We start from the raw sequence: 22038 nt of genomic DNA, 5'->3' as shown, positions 1-22038 counted from the left end.
CTCATTCGGGATTACTGGCTCGGCTCTGTATTTGCTGTTCAGATTGGGAACATTCACACTGTGCTCAGTGAGACAGCGGTTTATACAAATTGGAACACCCATCCCTTAATCCGCTGAATTGATGTCAGTTCATTTAGTGGGAGGCACTGTGCATCATAGAGTCATAGAGATGTACAGCATGGAAACAGACCCTTCGGTCCAACCCGTTCCTGCTGACCAGATATCCCAACCCAATCTAGTCCCACCTTCCAGCACCCAGCATTTATTACCAATCCCTAATTGCCCAGAGGGCAGTTAAGTGTCAATCACATGATTGTGGGTCTGGAGTCACATGTAGGCCAGACCAGGTGAGGATGGCAGATTTCCTTCCCTGACGGGCGTTAGTGAACAGGCTAACTGACAATATTTACATCTTTTTTTTAATTGCAGATTTTTATTGAATTCAAACTGACACCACCTGCCCTGGTGGGATTTGAACCCTGACCCCCAGAACATTAATCTGGGTCTCTGACTTTCCTGTCCAGGGACGTCCCCACACTTTTAAATAAAATTATCGAACTGCAAAGTTTACTCTGGTGAACTACACTGTATATAAACAGTCAGCTTTCTCTTGGTTTGATGTCATTTATGTTCGCTCTCCTTCAGAGCTGGCGCCCCGGTTTTAGTTGGTCTTACTTTGGGTGGGGGGAGAATAACCAGTAGGTGACGGGCAGTGAGTTCCGTCCTCCCCCTAATTTGAAACAGGAGTTTGTTTTCAGGAACTAAGCGAAGGCAAGTGTTTTCCAAGTGCTTCATTGGCAATTTCTCCCGGTCACCCTGGTCCCAGATCACAACCTAGATTGGGGATAAGGTTGGTCAAGGCCTTGGTGTATTCTCTGAGATGTTGTGGAAGGCAGTGAGTGTGAGACTGTGGGTGCGAGAGTGAGTGAGTGTGAGACTGCGTGGGTGCGTGAGTGTGAGACTGGGTGGGTGCGTGAGTGAATGAGTGTGAGACTGTGTGGGTGCGTGAGTGTGAGACTGGGTGCGAGAGTGAATGAGTGTGAGACTGTGGGTGCGAGAGTGAGTGAGTGTGAGACTGTGTGGGTGCGTGAGTGTGAGACTGGGTGAGTGCGTGAGTGTGAGACTGGGTGCGAGAGTGAATGAGTGTGAGACTGTGGGTGCGAGAGTGAATGAGTGTGAGACTGGTTGAGTGAGTGTGAGACTGTGGGTGAGTGAGTGTGAGACTGTGGGGGTGCGTGAGTGAGTGAGTGTGAGACTGGGTGAGTGAGTGTGAGACTGTGGGTGAGTGAGTGTGAGACTGGGTGCGAGAGTGAGTGAGTGTGAGACTGGGTGAGTGAGTGTGAGACTGTGGGTGAGTGAGTGTGAGACTGTGGGGGTGCGTGAGTGAGTGGGTCAGAGTGAGTGTGTGGGTGGTTGAGTGTGACTGCATGTGTTTGTGTCTGTGTGAGTGTGTGTAAGTGTGTGTGAGTACATTTCTGTGCGTGTGTCATGGTGTGTGCAGTTGCTTTAAGTTAATTGCGGGGAACGGGAGATGATGCTTCCTGTGTGTTTTAATAATGAAGAGTTTACAACCTATTCCATCAGAAGGCCTGGGTCCACATCAATCAGAATCCGAATAAACTGTACCTTGACAGCTTGCTGGGGGGGGGGGGGGGGGGTGCGAGCCGCAGGATAGTGCCTGTTAAATGTTGAATCATTCACTTGCTCCTTTTTTTCCGGTTTCAACTCCGAACAGCAGCGTCGCAACTGAGGAGAACGTGATTGGAACAGATCCGTCACAGACTTGGGGGAGGAAGGGCTTAGGGGGGGAGAGAGGGAGGGGACGGGACGGGGAGAGCTGTCGGAGGTTTTTGGAGAGAGAGAGAGAGGGAAGAGAGTGAAGTCGGATCTGTGTCGATTGGCAGGAGCCCAGAGCCATCAGCGAGTGTCCAACATCGCAGTTTTAGACCTTGGGTTTGGAGGGAGTTGTGTGTGTGTGTGTTTGTGTGTGTGTGTGTGGGTGACTCTGGGACACAGGCACACAGAGACACACACACACACACACACCCACTCCAGACTTTAAACTCGGAATGATGAGAACACACAACTTGGGATTTCGAAGTCACCGGGAGAAATTGAAAACCTAAAGACTTCTTGCCGCTGTATCTCTGGAAGAAATTTATAGGATTTCTCCTGCAAACATTTGCTATTTTAAGTTGATTATTTCTGTGAGGCAACGGAGGGAGAAGGCTGTGTGTTTTGTTTTGAAGAGATCTCCCATTCTTGCTGCTCCTGCATTTTCGAATCCGTGTTTATTTCTGCATTGGCCTTAAACAGAGAGAGAGAGGGAGAGAGGAGCTGTATCCAACGCCTTCATCATGCTCTCCCCTCGGCCACACCGACTGCGGGCTCTCGCTCAGCTGCTGTCGCTGTTTCTGTGGATGGTCAGCCCGGGACAAGCAGGTACGGTTCCACCTTGAGGGGGCTACTGAGGGCCAGGGACTAAAAACTGCATCCCTCATTCAGATCTTCAGGAGTTAACTGTGTTACAATTTAACCTGTGTCTTTCCTCAAGTCCGTGTTGGGGCTTTTTTTTGTGGGAGAATTGTGTGTGTGTGTGTCCCAATCTAACGCTACTTTGTCTGGCTTTCTGTCTGTCTTCGCAATGTTTACCTCACCCCCCTCACTCTCAAACTCTCGGCTCAATGGCAAGAAAGTTTATTTGTCCCATCTTTCCGAGTTTGTTTCCCTCCCTCCATCCCCACCACCTTTTTTTGGATTTCAGATGCAATTTAACCGCCCCCCTCAAACTTCCCCTTTTAAAAAAAATTACTCTTTTCTTCCCTAAACACAGGGGAAGGGGAGGGTAGCTGAGAGGAGAGAACAGGAGGCTGGAGCCCGGCGTTTGACAGTGAGATACCCCTGACCGGCCTTATCTCACTTACTCCTGGCAGAGGAAGGGGGACAGATAGGGAGGGAGGGAGAGGGAAATGGACTGGGAGGGAGAGAGAAATAGGGAGGGAGGGAGGGAGGGAGAGAGAAATAGGGAGGGAGGGAGAGAGAAACAGGGAGGGAGAGAGCAATGGACAGGGAGGGAGAGAGAAATAGAGAGGGAGGGAGGGAGAAATAGGAAAGGAGTGAGAGAGAAACAGGGAGGGAGAGAGAAATGGACAGGGAGGGAAGGAGAGAGGGAGAGAGAGAAAGAAAGGCAGAGAGAGACAGATGGGGTGGGGGTGAGGGGAGAGAGAAAAAAATAGGCAGGGAGAGGGAGAGAGAAACAGAGAGAGACAGACGGGGGACAGAGAGAAATAGAAAGGAAGGGAGAGAGAAAAATAGGTAGATAAAAAAATAGACAGGGAAAGAGAAATTGTGAGATGAAGAGAGAGGGAGAGAGAGACACAGATGGGAAAATAGAAAAAAGTGATAGGGGAGATTGAGAAAGAACAGATGGGGAGAAAGAAACTGACATAAGGGGAAGAGAGAGAAAGACAAGAGGAGACAGAAAGATGATGGGAGAGAGGCAAGGGCAAGATGGAGACACGTGAGGGGAAAAAAGAGAGGTAGGAGAGAGACTTGAGACAGAGACAGGAGAAAGTTAGCCTGGGGTAGAGAGATGGGAAGTGAGAGACAGAGAGAGGACTAGGAAAGAAGAAATGGGGAAGAGGGAGAGAGACAGGGTGAGTGTGTATCAGAGAGAGGGTAAAGAAAGACAGAGACAGGCAGGAAACTGACTCTCTGCAATTGTAGTACCACCTCCAACAGGGAGAGACCGAGGACCCCCCTCACCTGGGGCACTCCCAACGCATTCCCCAGAGCCAACCCCGCTGTTTGGTAGCACTTCATTCCAACAGTCAGCCCCCACCACACCCCCCGACCCTGGTGAACACTTTCCTCCTTCGCAACTCTTCCCTGACGCTACAACCTACACTCTCCCAAGCACTCCTATCCCCCTCCAACTCTTCCCTGACACTACAACCTACACTCTCCCCAACACTCCTATCCCCCTCCAACTCTTCCCTGACACTACAACCTACACTCTCCCCAACACTCCTATCCCCCTCCAACTCTTCCCTGACACTACAACCTACACTCTCCCCAACACTCCTATCCCCCTCCTACTCTTCCCTCATCAATGCTTTTCCCATCTGACTATTCCTGTACCCATCCCATTCAACTATTCCCAGACTCCAACTTTGCCCAACTCCTCTGTCATCCTCTCACCCCACCCTGCTCCAATTCTGCCCCCTTGCTCCCCCCACTCCTGTTTGAACAATGTATTTGAGACTGTCAGGTTGGCATTTGGGGAACCTGAGAGTATGTGGCACAGGGAGATTGAACCTGTATGTTCACATATTGCTCAGATTAGGTTCAGTCATTCACAAGTTCCCTTAACAATTTGGTGCAGAGCTTTTGCTGCTACCTCTTGTGAAATTTCAGTATTTTATAAATATTGAGTGGGTCTGTCTGGGAGATCCTTCTTGTTTATCAGGATTATTTGACTGACCTGCACTGTGTAGTTTGTCAAACTTATTTCTCTCTGCACTTAGTTCCCCACCAACAAGAAATCCATCTCCTTTATGTCAACTTTCAAACTTACAATTGTTACTTTCCTGACAGTGTGTAAAATGGGACCTCTCTAAAGATTCAGTTAATTAAACCCATCTGCTCCAGAGTTAACTCAGTGTTTTAACCCTGGTTGGAAAGCACTTACAATCTGCTCAACTTCATCCTAATATCATTCAGAATAAACTGCTGACAAGTCAATAGCAGCTTCCAATTAAATGAAAACTTTGCTTCAGTAAACACAAACAATCAATATTATGAATAAAAAGATCCCAAAAATCCTCTGTAAATCTTTTTAAAAGTGTACACATGATACAAGAACACAGTCAGCCTGACAATTAAATTAGTAAAATAAGGTTGTTAATGGGGGCTGTTTTCCTGGGTTCTGTTCCAGTATCTCAAAGAGTTAGGGGATTATTAGCAGAAGGTTGAAGAGTCAAACAGACTTTTTCCTGTCAATGGGGTTAATAGACATAATCAGCATCTCACATTGAAATGTATAATCTGATTTGAATGTAAAGAATTTGATCTAATCAGCTCTGAACATTAAGGCACAGTAAAATGTAACTTGAAGAACAATGAAATGCTGCTTAAATTGGAAATTGTCAGTCATCCACATTTTGTCTCTATGCACCCTGCCCTCCTAACGTTCTCCAGGCATACCTTCTCCCTCTGTGTGTCTCTTGTTTCTCATAAATGAACATGCAACCTCACCTTACTCCCTTCATCTCTCTCTCTCTCTCACACACACTCATACACGCACGCACTCACTCGTCCCCATTCCCTTTCACACAGGCACCCAGCCCCCAGCCTCCCTTGTTCCCCTCCAGATGCTCCAATGATGCCCTATTTGTCCTCCTCCTTGCATTTTTTAGGTTAATTATAAACAGTGGATCTCCTGCAATGTTTGCACGTTGGGATTGCTCACAGAGCTGACAAACTTCCATTTCTAGATTAAAATGCATTTGGCCTAATGGTTTCCAAGATGCTGGTGACACATCACCCTGACGTGGAGTTATATCACTGTTCTTTCAGTATTTTTGGATCAAAGTCTTGGTAATCTCTCCTTAATAACCGTCAGGTCTACTTCCAACACATGGACTGAAGTAGAAGACAGGTCACAACCACCTTCTCAGGGGCAACTGGGGATGGGCAATAAATGTCCAGGCCTGGCTAGAAACATCCACATTCCACGCTCATTACTTATCCACGAAAATGTGTAAGAAATGTCAAATTATTTGATGTTTATGCCCCTTCTCTGATCAAGTGTAGCCTTCCCTTATATTGCTGCACTATACCTCTTTCATTAAAATCTGGGTGTGATCGGGAGACAGGATTGGCTCTGGACCTGTTAACTTCATGTCTGTTCAATTGATTTTCTTACAAATGCATAAAAGGATTGTTATCAAAGGATTCCGAACTCGCTCAGTGAAAGGATTTATTTTGGTGCTGCTATGCATGTATTACTTCAAGGTGTTGTTTCATTACTTCATTTTTTTAGATTTGAAACTGCATTTGCAACTTTTATTAATGTGCTCTTACATCACCGAATAAGTTCAAGATAACAATAAGATGGAGGAGCATAAGTGAGCAGTTCATTCAGAACATCAAGTTAATAAGATTTTGACTGATCCAAAGATGTGCAGGTTAGGTGGATTGGCCATTCTAATTGCCCATAGGGATGTACAGGCTGGGTAAATTAGCCATAGGAAATGTAGGGTTACAGGACCACAGTAGAAGGCTGAATTTGGGTGGGATGCTCTTCGGAGGGTCAGTGTGGACTCAATGGGCTGAATGGCCTGCTTCCACACTGTAGGCATTCTGTGTTCTGATAATGATCAACTCCACTTTCACCTCCTTAATTTTGTGACATCCATCTCATCCCAAAGTCACTTTTTACCCTTCCTCTCCTCTTCCTTCCCAATTCTTTCTCATCTCTTCCCATCGCTTTTTCCCTTTCACCCTTCTATCCCTCCCTCCATTCTGAAGCTGTACCCTGCGGCTGGTATGACCCTATCGATTCAGAATGACCACTGTATTTCCCACCATACTCATTGTATGCTCGTGGGTAGACTGACTGACTCACTCACTCACTCACTCCCAGAAATTGCAAATCTCTCCCCAGGTTGGGAAAAACCATTTAGCTTCCCTCACTGGAGTTAGGATGATATGTAGGAATCAGAATACAATCTGGGGTTTCTCTCTCGACCCTGTAGACCTCCCATGGGTTTACTCTTCCCTTGAAAGAATTGTGAACCATCTCAGAGGGGTTTGCATTTCATGTTCGGTGAGAGTTCACTGAAATGTTTTGAACATTACTTAAGGAGCAGGCTTCACAAAAGGGCGGGGGGCGGTGAATGATGAATGGGGCATAACAAGGAGGGTTCACAGAGGCTCATGTGGATCATCAGTGCCACCATGAACTCTTTGGGCTGAATGGCCAGCCCTGTGTCATACCCAAATCTCATTTAGTCACAAAGCTCAAACTTTAAAAAGACCTGAGTGATGGCTCACAGAAATTAATCTAAACTTTGTTTGGGTGCTGGTCCTTTGATATAGTTCCTGGTTAAGATCTGTATGTGAGTGTTTCCCAGCATTTTATACAACAATCTGTTTTATTGTTCCTTACTTTGGAATCCACATGCAGTGTAGGTGCAATTGCTTTTAAGTGTTCCTCACTCAGTCACGAGTCTGTGGGTAGGTATTCACAGCAGACTAGCTCAATGATAATGGGAGGGTTTCATAAACTGCCCTTAATGTTTTATGAAATATATATTCAGCAACTAATGGCACATTTCAGTCAGAGCTGGACTGTGTAATGATGCGCGACTGCACCAGCAAAGTAAACAGGAGGAGCCAATGTCTGATTAGTTGGTCATAAAATGTCTTTGACAGAGACTGCCAGGGGCAATAACATGCAGGCAGACTGCTGACTGGAACCTCCAGACACACTCTGCCAACCAGGGGCCAGAATAATTTTGGGATGCTTGTTAGCGCCTAGCTGGTTGGGCACTTTCCAGTGTTGGCGAAATGGACAACCAGCTAATGTTGTTTTCTTAAATGTGCATCAATCCGTCAGAGACTGCTGCCAGGCTGAGGCATAGGCACGAGTTTACTTGGTAACTGATACTGCTCGGCTGGGGGATGGTGGGGAGCAGTCAATGGGCTATTCAGCTTTCACCACTAGGTGGCATTTTGAGGCTTCCTCAATGCAGTTGGCTGACAGTGCACCCCAGGGATGTCTGGAGGTGGGAGAGAAATCTCATGAACTTCACCCACTGGTGAATGTGGGAAACTACAGCGTAAATGATAACTTCCCCTAACAGTCAGATGGGATGTGATAATCTGATTCCTGACTCTTGCCCGATTTTAGTAAAGGTGGGATGAAGAAGAGGGTGGCCTGTCATGATTTACACGGCTGGTTGACAATTGGATGGCTCAGTGGTTAGCACTGCTGCCTCCCAGCACCAGGGACCCAAGTTCAATTCCAGCCTCGGGTGACTGCTCTATGTAGAGTGTGCACATTCTCCCTGTGTCTGCCTGGGTTTCCTCTGGATGCTCTGGTTTCCTCCCACAATGCAAAGGTTAGGTGTATTGGCCGTGCTAAGTTTTCAGGGAGGTGCAGGCTAGGTGGGTTAGCCATGGTTAATGTGGGTTATGGGGAAGGGTGTTGGGGGGAACTGGGGGTCTGGGTGGGATGCTCTTTGGAAGGTCGGTGCAGACTCAATGGGCTGAATGGCCTCGTTCCACACTGCAGAGATTCTATGAAATGTTAAAACCTGTTTCTGTGTTTTGTATTTAACTACCACCAAGGTTTCCCAGACCTGTCAGTGGCTATGGTAGGCCAGGACACTTGGGTCTGGAAGGTAACAGCCAGCTGAATCCACAAAGCTTGGAAAATCCACCTCAAACTCTTCAGGATTGTAGGAAACAGGAGCAAGTCTCTTGAGCCTGCTCTACCATTCCATATGGTCATGACTTCTATGTACCTCAACTCCACCTTCTTACACTATCCCAAAGCTCCAAACTCCCTTCATACACAAAGGAATCTATTGGCACGGATAAGGTAAATAGACAAAGCTTTTTCCCCAAGGTGGGAAAGTCCAAAACTAGAGGGGATAGATTTCAGGTGAGAGAGGAAAGCTATCAAAGGGACCCAAGGGACAACCTTTTCATGCAAAGGGTGGTGCTTGTATGGAATGAGCTATCAGAAGAAGTGGTGGACCCTGGTACAATTACAACATTCAAAAGGCATCTGGATGGGTATATGAATAGGTAGGGTTGAGGGGAATATGGGCCAAGTGCTGGCAAATGGGACTAGATTTATTTCAGATATCTGGTTGGCATGGATGAGCCGGACCGAAGGGTCTGTTTCCCAGCTGTATATCATTTGACTCCATGATCTCCGTCTTGAATGCCCTTAATGACTGAGTATCCACAAATGTCAGGGATGTGGAATTCCAAAGATTCACTGCTCATTGAGGAAAGAAATTTCTCCTGCTCTCACCTTCAGAGCTCCTCCATAGGAAGTCTTGATAACCCCTGCATCTTCCCAACCCTCCAAATTCCCTCTAATCTTCACTACCTTTGAGTTCCATGTGGTAGATTATAGGGATCGCAGCTTGCAGCGTCCACTGACCCCAGTCTCCTCAGTGCTCCTGACCAGGTGTCCCCTTTGTACCGTGCTGCCATTTTCCCTAACTATGCACTCCTTCCTGACAATTGGCTAATTCAGCCTCTACTCCCCTCCCCTCACCCAGCACCTTCCCTGTGACCTTCAGTTTCAGCTCTCCTGCACCCATCCTTGGTACTAAGTTAAAAATCACAGGTTATAGTCCAACAGGTTTAATTGGAAGCACACTAGCTTTCGGAGCGACGCTCCTTCATCGGCTGATAGTGCTACCTTACCCAGCCACCTCTGTCACTCTGGCTGGCTGCAGTCAGGTAATGAAGCTAAATATTACTGCCATCCAAGTCCAGTGCAGGTGTAGGCCTCTCCTGCTTGCTGTGCCATTCTATAAATGATGGCTGTTACTCCACAATCCCGTCCAGCCCCGAGAAACTGTGAACTGGGACTCGTTTGTCCGGGCTGAGGGATAACCCTTCTCTTCCCAGCATTTTCCCCATCTCACAGCAGCCCCTCTGTTCCCTCCCCCCCACTGTCTCCTGAAATAAAACCCAGCCCACGGAGTAACTCAAGCAGAAACAGAAGAAGCACGATAAGAAGAGCCGTTGAAATGACCCTGAGAGCTCAATGGGGTCATTTCACCACAGAGAGAGAGGAGAGTTCCTTTAGCTCTGTGGAGCTGCAGTGTGAATGATTTACAAAGTGCATGCTTCACAAAGTCACAAAACTCTTCCTCCCTTCCTCCACCCACCCCCCCCCCCCGAACTGAAGTGAAACTTGAGCTTATTGCATTTGGCTTTATCCTCATGTGGAAGGCACCCAGTGAGTGGAGCAGTATTTTATCCACAGCAGTTTAGAAGAGGCATAACTCTTGTTTTTTTTTTGAAGAGCAAATAGTTGATTTGTTTATTGCCTCACTTCTGTCAACACAACCAAAATGCCCGTGAGTCTGTGTGGCAGAGTTCCAATGCCCCCTAACCCAAGGACAAAACCCCCTTCACATGGCCCAGTATGGAATCTGTGTTTTCTCTTAGAAACAATGATTTCTCTATTAAAGAGATGAATAAATCAGTTGATTGCAAACATTCACCCACTTCTTTCGCATTGAATTTACATGGTTAAGACATGTCCCTCAGGACAACTAGTCTGTGCTGGTGTTAATGCCCCTCTCAAGCCTTGTCTCACCTCTTTCATATCTCATTCTATCTTCAAATCCTGTCTTCCTCAAGAACTTACCTCATGTCCCCTTGTCAGTGTCCAGTTCTGGTTACTAGTCCCCTCAGCTACTCCGTGTGTTAGAAGTTCAATATTCTCACAACCCTCTGGATAATAATATTAATAAATAAACTTAATATTATTTTTCTTGTGATTCTGTTTTTTTCACCCTTATCCAAAAAAATGCAGTCATCCAAATATGTGTGTAAGCAACTGAAGAACAAGCAAAAACTTCAAAGATAAGACAGGACAGACCTCCTGATTGCCTCAGTGACACCTGCCCATTTTAAATACCCCTATATTCTCCCCGTGGCTCTGCATTGGGACGTCAAGCTAACTTAGCCAGGCCGTTACCTTTGTGAGCTCTGTGTCATGCTGTAAGTGTTGGCAATGTGACTTGGCTTTGCTTGTGCAGCCCTTACTTTAGGCATTGTGTACAAAACTCCACATGGATTCAGAGATTTGCAATTGCTTTTGGTTTTGTTGTAGTTTGAAAACACACAGCAGCTGCCTTTGGCTGCGAGCCCATCTGAATGTGCTGGGCACAGTTTTGTTCCTTGCATTACTTTGCAATGTCTGGGGTTTAACAGAATTCCATCCCAGCCCCTCATCCTCCAACATCCTTTGCTCAGCTTTTTTAGAATCCCTCTCTACGCCTCTCTTGACTGAAGGCATTCACTCTAACTGTGGAAATGATATCCAACAACATTCATAACCTTGTCCAGTGGCTGTTGTAGACATTGTAATCAACCTGTTCAGATATAACAGATGCCTGGGGCAGGATGGTGGCACCCAGGTGTTGTGCCTCAAAGGTAAGGGCACTACCACCCCACCACAAGTGGCTGTTGGATATCAGCTTTCCTGAATCAACATGCTAATTGTCATGGATGTAGGTTTGCAACCTGAGCTGGAAGGTTCATTTCCAGACGTTTCATCACCATACTAAATAACATCTTCAGTGAGCCTCCGAATGAAGCACTGGTGATATAGCCCACTTTCTATTTATATGTTTGGGTTTCCTTCGGTTGGTGACGTCATTTCCTATAATGATATCATTTCCTGTTCATTTTCTCGGAGGTGGTAAAGGGGATCCAAGTGCAACTGAAACTCTATCAACAAACACATTGACTTGGATCCCATCCAGAACCTCAACCTGAGCTACAGATCGCCTCAAAACTCACTAATGCTAATTATCAGTCCGTTGCTCAGTTATTGGGGTGAAGGGTGGGGTCAATCCCCATGTTTTGGTTAATGTGCACAGAATCATATAGGAGAAGCTCATTCAAACCATCAATCCTGTGCTGACTCTTTGGAAGCACTGTCCAATGGTCCATTCCCTTTCTTAAAATCCCATCAGCTGTTTCCCTGTGATTTTCTAAATCCAAATTTCTTTCAAAAAAATTGATGTTTAAATCAGCTTCTTACCTCCTTTTGAAGCAACACAATCCAGATCACAATTTGCCTCGAGTCATTTTTGGTTCTTTTTTGAACCTCAGCTTAAATCTTGTGTTTTCTGTCTCATTTCCTTTGTCGCTAACAACGGCTTATATTTATTTACCCAATCCAAATGCACTGTGCTTTTGAACCCCTCAAACAAATTTCCCTTTCACCCTTCCTGCCCTTAAGGGGACAACGTAGACCCCTATCCCTCCAGAATCTTGGCATCCTCCTTAAAGTAATTGCTGGGGGTGGATTGAGGAGATTCTGGAGCCAGGGAAAGAAAATTGAACGGAAGTCAGGATTGTTCCTGGTGATGTGATGGTGTGGTGGGTAATGCCACTCTAACTTAGTCTCTCTCTTCCCTATTCCTACCCAGGGCACCTGTGTGAGTCCTTCCTTGTTTTCTAAACTACCCCCTCCCCCCCGCCTTCCTGGGCATCTCACAAACCTCAGTTTGTGAACAACTGGAATAGATCAATGGAAATTCCAAGAAAAATCAAAAATATGGAGGAAAAATCAAATTATTCTGTTTCTGTAAAATGCCTCTTTTACTGAAGAATATCCTGCCATATATAATTTCAAAAAACATACAAACTTAGAACATAGGAGCAGGAGTAGGCCATTTAGCCCTTCGAGCCTGCTCTGACACTCTGAACAATCATGGCTGATCATCCAACTCAGCAAGTAAAAAATGAGGTCTGCAGATGCTGGAGATCACAGCTGCAAATGTGTTGCTGGTCAAAGCACAGCAGGCCAGGCAGCATCTCAGGGATAGAGAATTTGACGTTTCGAGCATAAGCCCTTCATATCCAACTCAGCACCCTTTTCCCATTTTCTCGCCACACTCTTTGATTCCTTTAGCGCTAAGAACATTCAAAAAAAGCCTCAACTGCTTTCTGTGGCAGGGAGTTCCACATGCTCCCCACGCTCTGGGTGAAGACATTTCTCCCCCTCTCAGTCCTGACCGGCCTACTCTGCATCCTTCAACTTTGACCTCCAGTTCTGGACATTCCCCCTTTTCCCATCCCACCCCCCAACCCCCACCCTGGCCATCGGGAACCTTGTAAAAGCTGTTTTCTCTGGTTGAAGGCGATGTGCTCCAGAAAGCAATAGAAATTTTGCAAACTGAAAGCTGTGTGCTTTCTGTCTGTTGGTCTGCTTTATATAAGTGGAGATTGAGGGTCCCCAGGGTCTCAGTGCAGTGACTGTTTGTTAACTCTACACACAGGAACTTGATGCAGTCTGGCTGATTTTATCCTATTTGTTCACTTTCTCCCCTACATTGTACCCTGGCACTCTCCCACACACTTTCCCTCTACCTTATCATTTCTCCTTCTCCACCCCCCTGTCCTATCCATACTTCTTTCTGACACTTGCATGTTTCTTGCGACTCGACTTTCCATCTTGATGTGTGTTCGCTGCAGCTCATTGGTTAGCGCTCCTCCTGTAACATTGTCTGAGTCACAGACAATTCAAGACAGACACCAGGAGTGTGGCACACCAGAGGGAGGACTGCTCCCTATTTTCCAGTGATCTATTTAACCCAAGGCCCATCTGCCCCCTTCAGGTGGATAAGAAAGATGCCACCACCAGGATAGCAAAGAATAAGCAACTGTCTAATTGATTCCCTCCAGAGGAACCCTGAAAAATCACCGCATAGTCCATCTATTTTGGGATGGTCAGTTGCTGTCCTGTGTATCATGCGTGTTTTAATTTGTTCACGGGATCTAGGTGTGGCTGGTTAGCCCAGCCCAAAGCGATCAGATCTAATCGAGGTCGATGAGATGCTGAAGGGGATTGTGAAAGTAGACATGGAAAGTTTGTTTCCTCATGTGAGGCAATCTAGAATAAGAGAGGGGTCATAAGTTTTAGGATAAGAGGGTAGCAAATTAAAAGCAGAGAGGTGGCATGGTGGCTCAGTGGTTAGCACTGCTGCCTCACAGCACCAGGGTCCCAGGTTCGATTCCAGCCTCAGGCAACTGTCTGTGTCGCGTTTGCACGTTTTTCCCTGTGTCTGTGTGGGTTTGCTTTGGTTTCCTCCAACAGGTCAGGTGAATTGCCCAGAGTGTTAGGTGCATTAGTCACAGGGAGATGGGTTACTCTGCGGAGGGTCAGTGTGGACTGGTTGGGCCGAAGGGCCTGCTTCCACACTGCAGGGAATCTAATCTCATCTACAAGGCGGAATTGCTTTTCTCAAAAGGTAATGAATCTGTGGGGTTCTGGGTGGATGCTGAGACATTGAGTAAGTTTAAGAAGGAGATAGACAGCTTTGTAATTAGCAGTGGGTTGGGGTGTTGTGGAGAATGGGCCAGGGGGTCAAAGGAGGTCCTGCAACTTTCCTCCATCCCAGACCATGTGCCCAAAGATCAGGAGTGTGCATGCAATCAAGGGAATAACAATATTTTTCAAACAACTAAAAGGGGGGGTGGAACTATCCACAACCAACATGCACATGGTCCACAGACTCCAGAGCTGCATGAATTCATGTAAAACTCACTTATCTCACTTTTTTGATTAGAATCAATCTAAACATCAGGTCATAGTCAGAGAACACAGGGGGCTAACACCTTCAACATATTGTCTAGCTATCACCATTGTTAACAGCTAACTGGAGAACGCAACTTTAAAAAAAGGGTTTTGTGATTTACACATGAAAGAAGTGAAACTATCACCGTATTCTAACAGATGAAAGGCTTAACAGACAATCAATTTTTCAATGTATAATTTCAGTTACATCACACTGCAAATTTTTGCTATAAATTCTGTGTTACGATTGAGCCCTCCACTATCACCTGATGAAGGAGCATCGCTCCGAAAGCTAGTGCTTCCCATTAAACCTGTTGGACTATAACCTGGTGTTGTGTGATTTTTAACTGTGGGCTGGGAAAGATTTCCATTTATCAATTTTGTTCTAATGTCGACAAGACAGCCCCTCTGACTGTGCAGCACTTACTCCGTACGGCAGTGAAATGTCAGCTTTGAGTTTTGTCCTCGAATCTCTGGTGTTGGACTTGACCCCACATCCTTCAGAGCCGGTGCTGAGGAAGGGTCATTTGACCCGAAATGTTAGCTCCGATTTCTCTCCACAAGTGCTGCTGGACCTGTTGAGCTTTACCGACAATATTTGCTTCAGGCTCCACCTCATTATTTTCGAGTAGGTCATTCAAAAGTGATGTCTGCAGCACACGGTCTCTTCCTTCTCACGGTAATTCAGCAAGTTAACCAAAAGCAAAAGTTGACTCCACATTATAGTGTGTCTGATTCTCAATGCGTCTTTATGTCCTTTTGGTCAGGGAGGATTTGGTTTGCTTGTGTAGTCGCTGTGTCTTGGTATCCTTGGTGTCTTACTCTGCCCTCCCCATTACGTTCCTTTTGTTGCTGTCTGGTGAACAAGCAGACGTTAGCTTTGTGTGCACTTTGAGCCGCTTGGAAGCCTTCACCCCTCTGTTATGAGTGCAGATGAGGAGATCTTTCATTGAGATGCACTGGTAATTGTCAGGGAGTGGTCAGTGAACACACAGAATGGATAATTGATCTAATGGCCAGGAGATGAAGTGTAACTGCCTGCCCTTTTCAGAAGGTGGGCATGTTAAAAGCTGCTCTTTGTGCCGGATGACCCGCTGTGCAATGCTTTAAAGTTCATTTATTTAACTTGTTGCCAAATTGCAGTGCTGATAATCTGTCACAACTGTGAGTTATTTTGTCCCTGCAGCCGAATGCCAATAAAAAATGGTCTGAAGATTCAAAGGGGCAAATTGGAATAACATTTTTAAAAGTTAATGTGACAGGGGCTTGTTTGAGTTCAGATCCATAAAGGGTCTATTGTAAGCTCTGACCCATTACACTATTAAATAAAGTGGAAAGGTCTGTGATTTTTCAAACTGGAAGATTGGCTGGCTTTCAATGATTCGTTTCTGTGCCTTGAGATCAGTGAGGGAAATTCTCAGGGGGTCACTTTAGAAAAGATTTTCACTCCCAGGACAGCCCTAGGGCTCTCTCTCCCCTGGGGAATGTGCATGCACTGGGTGGGAAGCCAGAGGAGAACACTCAAAGCGCTGGTACATAGGCAAACCTCCTGCCAAAAATCCTAAAACCCATCTGTAAAAATGAAGAAGTGCATTTCAATAGCACCTGTCAGCCCGCTTGGGATGCCCCCTACTCCCCTGTGCTTTACAGTCAATTAAGTGTGTATTTGTTTTTGTGTGGTCACTGTTGTAATGTAGGAACCCTAATTATACTTTACACAGCAAGCTCTCTCACACACAACAGTAACATAGTGACGAATGTGACATTAATTTGAGGGTTAGACATTGTCCAAGACTCTGGGGAATTTAAGGGAGATACCTGTACTTTTTCAAATCGTAAAATGGGATCTTTTATGTCCACCTGAGAGGGTAGACTAGGTCTCAGTTTTGTCTCAAAGACCTCGCCTGGCCTTTTCGTTGAGATAGGACTTGGGTAAAAATGTGCCACCCAGTGTGGCAAGGCAAGTTCCACAAACAGAGAGAAATCAAAGCCCTTCAGATGTGAAGGGAGTTGACTGAAAAAAGATGAAGCCTCACGCCAATAGATCAGGAAAGGGAAATCCAGATCACAGCTTCATGAACCCAGCTGGCAACCAGTCAACCTGGGATGTTCATGGGGGAAATCTACATACTGTTTACAGCATAACAACAGGCCATTCAGCCCATCAGCCACTTACCTACATCTCTGTAAATGCCTGATATTCCTTTGAGACATGTGTTTCTCTCACTCTGGCCTTTTGTGTTTTCCCACTATAACAGAATGGTAGTGTTCTTATGCAACCTTGCGTTATAGAAAAATCACGCTTTAAAAACAGCGCATGAAATGTTGATGCTGTCATTGGATTATAGCCAACACACATTTCAAAAGTTCTCACTGTAGAAACAATGTCCCCAAATCGTCAATTGTGATTCGGCGAATAACAGAACGCCCTGTAACAATTGCCTTACTATTGGGGGTGGTGCCATTAATTTGCCTGGGGTCCAAAGCTCTGGAATTTCTCCCCTGAGTCTCTGTGCCTCCCTCAGTTTCCTAGTTTCAGTCACTCCTTAAACCTCCTTTATCAGGTTTTTGGTCATCTGACCTAATATCTCTTCACATGACTTGAAGTTTGTTTTATAATACTGCTATGAAGAGTCCTGCAGTGTTTTGTAATATTGAATCCACCTTATAAATATTGTAACCATAGAGCTCCACATAAGTTATTCTGCTGGATCTATTTCTTGCCCTTTGTTCAACAAATACTTCCATTTTCCCCTTTGTACTTATTTTTATGCATCTATTCTATTTGTTCTAGTGTAGAGTTTTGGTGCATCTGAGTATTAGCTCTGACCAGATTTCTGGATTACCATTAAACAAAGTTTATTAACAGTCTGCATTGATGGTAAGGTCAATGAGCAGCATGTTCTGAGCTATACAGAATCTAATCTTCTAGCAGAGCATTAGCTAACTGAGGGTAACGGTTTACTTCAGAGATTCATAGAATCCCTCCAGTAAGGAAGCAGACCATTTGACCCATTGCGTCAACACCGACCCTCTGAAGAGCATCCCAACCAGACACACCCCTCTGCCCTACCTCTATATTTTCCATGGCTAACCCATGTAGACTACATGTCCCTAGATACTATGGGCACCTAACCCATCTTTTGGACTGTGAGAGGAAGCCCACGCAGACATGGGGAGAATGTACAAACCCCATGTGACACACAGTCACCTGAGGGTGGAATCGAACCTGGGTCCCTGGTCCTGTGATGCAGCTGTGCTAACCACTGAGTCACCATGCCACTCCCCTACATATTCACAAATCACTATTTCTAGACTATTCACCTCAACAAATCAATGCTATAGTAAGCTCCTTGTTCTTGATACTCTCTGACAAATGAAGGTTCTCTTGAGTTCCATGTTAGTGGTTTATTAAGGACCATCTTGCCCGTACACCCCTAGTCTTGCTCTTGCTAATGGTAATCTTTATCCTATCTAGCTCTTTACTAACTGTGAAAAACCTCCATCAGGTCATCTCACAGTCTTCTATTACTGGAGAAAAAAAAGACTCAGCCTATTCAGTCATCAGCAATTTTTTTTTCCACCTTTGTTGCTGCCTCTCACATCCCTGTCATGGTTATGTCAGATAACTCACATCTAGATGTGATGTAGAGTGATGCCAACAGCATGGGTTCAATTCCCGCACTGGTTGAGGTTACCATGAAGGACTATCCTTCCCAACCTTCCCCCTCGCTTGGCTATGGTAACCCTCATGTTAAACCATTGCCAATCATCTGTCTCTAATGAGTTGGCAGCCCCTATGGTCTGGTAAGATAATGGCGACTTTACTTTATCACAGTCGGCAGACCAAATCTGAGCACAGAACTACAGATACTGGGGTGGGGATTAGGAAAGGTTGGTGATTTGAACATGTCTGAGGCAGTGAGTGAACACTCACAATTGTGTAACTCGAAGTTGTTCAGTATCTAACTCCTGCATGTGAAGTGAGAGCAATGGGTTCTTTGGAAGGTAGTCAGGATGTTTGTTTTATTGAGGGTTTAGTTGACAGATCTAGCCAGTGCCGGGACATCTCAATTGAAGGCCCTTGAATCCTCTTGATTGAGGGTTCCATATCTATTGGTGAGGGATTCAGGTTAGAGTGGTGCTGGAAAAGCACAGAGGGTCAGGCAGCATCCGAGGAGCAGGAAAATCCACGTTTCAGGCAAAAGCCCTTCATCAGGAATGGAGATTCAAACAAGAGCGAGGAGACATTGAGTGGACTCGATGGGAATTGAATTCCCAATATGGGTGATGGGGATTTGGAATTCACCACCTGAAAGAGCAGTAGAGACAGAAATGCTCATAACCCTCACAAAGTAGTTGGAGGTGTATTGAAGTGCTGTAACCTTTAGGGTTATTGGCTCAGAACTGGAAAGAGGGACGAGATATCAACTTCATGGACACTTGGGTCTTTGACGATTTTTGAGCCGACCTGCCCTATTACCGTCTTCATCTACACTGACCCTGCTTACTCCCCACGCCACCATGAACTGGGGAAACGAGCTGTTGTGGTGGAGTCTGTCGTTCTGTGCTGCCGAGTCCCACAACCCATTTGGGGCATTGTACAAGGTGATTTCCTGCATGCAGAAACAGTTGCCAGGTCGACTCCTGCAGCGACACAAAGAGATATTTAATTAAACTGGTACAGCAAAGAATTTGTGCTGAAATTTTCCAGTCACTTGCCGAGAGGCTGTCTGGAATATGCTGCGTTGCCTGAGGCCTTTCCATTTTTAGTTTGCCTGCCAAAAGCCCATCAGGATATTGCTCATTACTAAGACGAAAGTAAGGACAGGCTCAGCAGCCCAGTCAAAACTCAAGAGCGATTTGAAACAAAGCCTCTATAATGCCTGTCTCTTCACGGGCCTTGTTTTGAAGAGTTCATTGGTTTTCAGACTGGATGGATCTGAGGGTATGTTGTGTAGCCGGATGACAAAGTAACATTTCTACAATGTGAAGTGGCTTCAATGCATCACTGATGGAATTTGTATCAGGAAAGGTCTTGTAACCCCTGAGACCCATTTGCATCTTATATCCAAGTTACGCTTTCCTCCCACCCTCCTTTCAACTCAATCTGTCTCATTCTTCGTTCGTAACAGACTGAGCTCTCTCACCTTGTTCATCCTGAGCCCCAGAACAATTCTTTCCAAGTTTCTCTAAGGTAGATGGTGTTGGGATTCACAGAGGTATATATATGTATAACGGTAGACAAGAGATTCACCTGTTAAGATGTTCAAAATCAGAATCTCTCTTCAGCTCTATGCATTTTCCAAATTGGATGACCTGCAAACTGTTAGATTTTCATGCTGATGAATAGGAATAGCTCACAGATATACATTGGCACTGTACTTTTTAAAATTCCTTCATTGGTTGTGGGCATCTCTGACATAATTAGCATTTGGTATAGAATCCTAAACCCATACAGTACAGAATCAGACCCTTCGGTCCAACCTGCATCTGCCGTCATTGTTTTTACCTTCGGTCCAACCTGGATCAGTGGTGCTGGAAGAGCACAGCAGTTCAGGCAGCATCCAAAGGTCCAGCCTGTCCAGGCTGACCAGATTTCCCAAACTAAACTAGTCCTATTTATCCACACTTGACCCATATCCCTCTAAATCTTTCCAATTGATGAACCTGTTCAAGTACCTTTTAAATGTTTTAATTGTACCTGCATCTACCAGTTCCTCTGGCACTTCATTCCATATAGGACAACCTTCTGTCTGAAAAGTTGCCCTTCAGATTCTCTTTTAAATATTTTGTTTCACTTTGAAAGTAAGCCTTCTAGCCTTGAACTCCCCTGCCCTGGGGAAAATACCCTAGCTATTCACCTTGCCTATGTCCCTCATGATCTTATAAACCTCTATAAGATCACCCCTCGGCCTCCTCCATTCTGGGGAGAAAAGCCCCGTTTATCCAGCCTCTCTTTGTCATTCATGCCCTCCCGTATCGGTAACATTCCTGTAAACCTTTCTTGAATCCCCGCCAAGTTAATAACGTCCTTCCTATAGCAGGAGGAACAGAACTGCACATAGTATTCCAAAAGTGGCCTCACCAACATCCTGTACAACCACAACATGGTGCCCCAACTCCTCTACTCATTGAGCAGAGCAATGAAGGCAAGTGTGCTAAATGCCTTCAACACCCTCTCTTCCTGTGAGGCAACTTTCAAGGATTTGTTTCCCATCCCTAATTGGCTTTGAAATGTGGTGGTCAGCCAACTTTCTGAATTATTGCAACCTAAAAGATTAGGTTGTCAGGGAGTTCCAGGGTCTTGACCCTTCGACACTGAAGAAACGGTGATATATTTCCAAGTCAGGATGGTGAGTGGTTTGGAGGGGAACTTGCAGGAGGTGGTGTCCCCATGTATCTGCTGCCCGTGTCCTTCTGCACACAATGATTGTGGAAGGTGTATATGGTGGCTTGGTTGTTGCATCATATAAACAGTACACTCTGCTGCTACTGTAGGTCAATGGTAGAGGTAGTGAATGTTGAAGGTGATGGATGGTTTACTGATCAAATGGATTACTTCTCCCTGGTGTCAAGCCTCCTCAGTGTTGTCGAAACTGCACTCATCCAGACATGTGCAGAGTATTGTGTCACATTCCTGACTTGTGCTTTGTAACTGGCACAAGCTTTAGCGAGCTTAGAGGTGAGCCAATATTCCCAGCCTCTGACCTGCCTTTACATGTGTTTATATGGCTCGTCCAATCCAGTGGAGAGTTTTCCTATTGACTCCAGCTTTGCTGGGTTTTGTTGATGCCGTTCAGTCAATGCAGTCTTGATGTCAAGGGCAGTTCCTCTCCCCTCCCCTCTGGAATTCAGCTCTTTTGTCCATGTTTGAACCAAGGCTGTAATGAGGTCAAGAGATCAGTGCCCTGGCGGAACCCAAATAGAACATCAGTGACCAAGTTATTACTGTGTAAGTACTCCCTGATAGTACTATTGATGACCCTTACTGATGATTGACAGTAGTCTGTTGGGGCAGTAATTAGCCAGGTTGGATCGGTCATGCTTATTTTTTGAGTATTGGAAATTCCCAGGCAATTTTCCATATTGGAACATAGAAGAGTGAAACACAGGAATAGGCCATTCAGTCCAACATGTCTGTGCCGACCATAATGCCATTCTAAATTAATTTGATCTGCTGACATGTGGGCCGTACCCCTCTACCCCCTGCGTAGCCAAGCGTCTGTCTAAGAGTCTCCAGAACTTTGCTACTTCTGGAAAGTTGGTCTGTTTCTACCATCTGTTCTGGCATTGTGTTCCAGACGCCGACTGTGTAAAGTTTAGACTTCTCCCCTCTCACCTTAAACCTATGCCTCTGAGTGTTGGCATTGTTGGGTTTTGCCAGTTTTGTGTTTGCATTGGAATATCTTGGCTAGGGGCATGGCTACCTGTAAAGCCCAAATTTTTGGTACTAGTCCCAAAACATTGCCAAGGTTCACGCTCTTGAAAGCATCCAGTGCCTTCAGCCGTTTCTTGATATCACGTGGAGTGAATCAAATTGACTGGAGACTGAAACCAACATGTACTGGAGATCACAGCAGGTCAGGCGGCATCCACAGAGAGCGAGCAAGCTAATGTTTCCAGCCGAGGTGGGGATCTCTGGAAGATGTCAAGGTGGGTCATCCACTCAGCACACCTGGCCAATG

The 22038-nt window shown here is 45.7% G+C and overlaps 1 protein-coding gene across 1 annotated transcript in view; it reads left to right on the top strand.

Annotated features, from left to right (window-relative positions):
- Window positions 1–1837: 1837 nt before the first annotated feature.
- unc5b (unc-5 netrin receptor B) overlaps window positions 1838–22038 on the top strand; it is a 271559-nt gene continuing 251358 nt past the window's right edge. Inside the window, exon 1 of the mRNA XM_060854379.1 lies at window positions 1838–2442. Within this exon, the coding sequence (XP_060710362.1) occupies window positions 2358–2442 (85 nt within the window). The 5' untranslated portion in view covers window positions 1838–2357. The remainder of the gene's footprint in view (window positions 2443–22038) is intronic.

The sequence above is a fragment of the Hemiscyllium ocellatum genome, chromosome 43 (genome assembly GCF_020745735.1).
Source record: "Hemiscyllium ocellatum isolate sHemOce1 chromosome 43, sHemOce1.pat.X.cur, whole genome shotgun sequence".
NCBI lineage: Eukaryota > Metazoa > Chordata > Chondrichthyes > Orectolobiformes > Hemiscylliidae > Hemiscyllium > Hemiscyllium ocellatum.
This window is presented reverse-complemented; position numbering and strand designations above follow the sequence as displayed.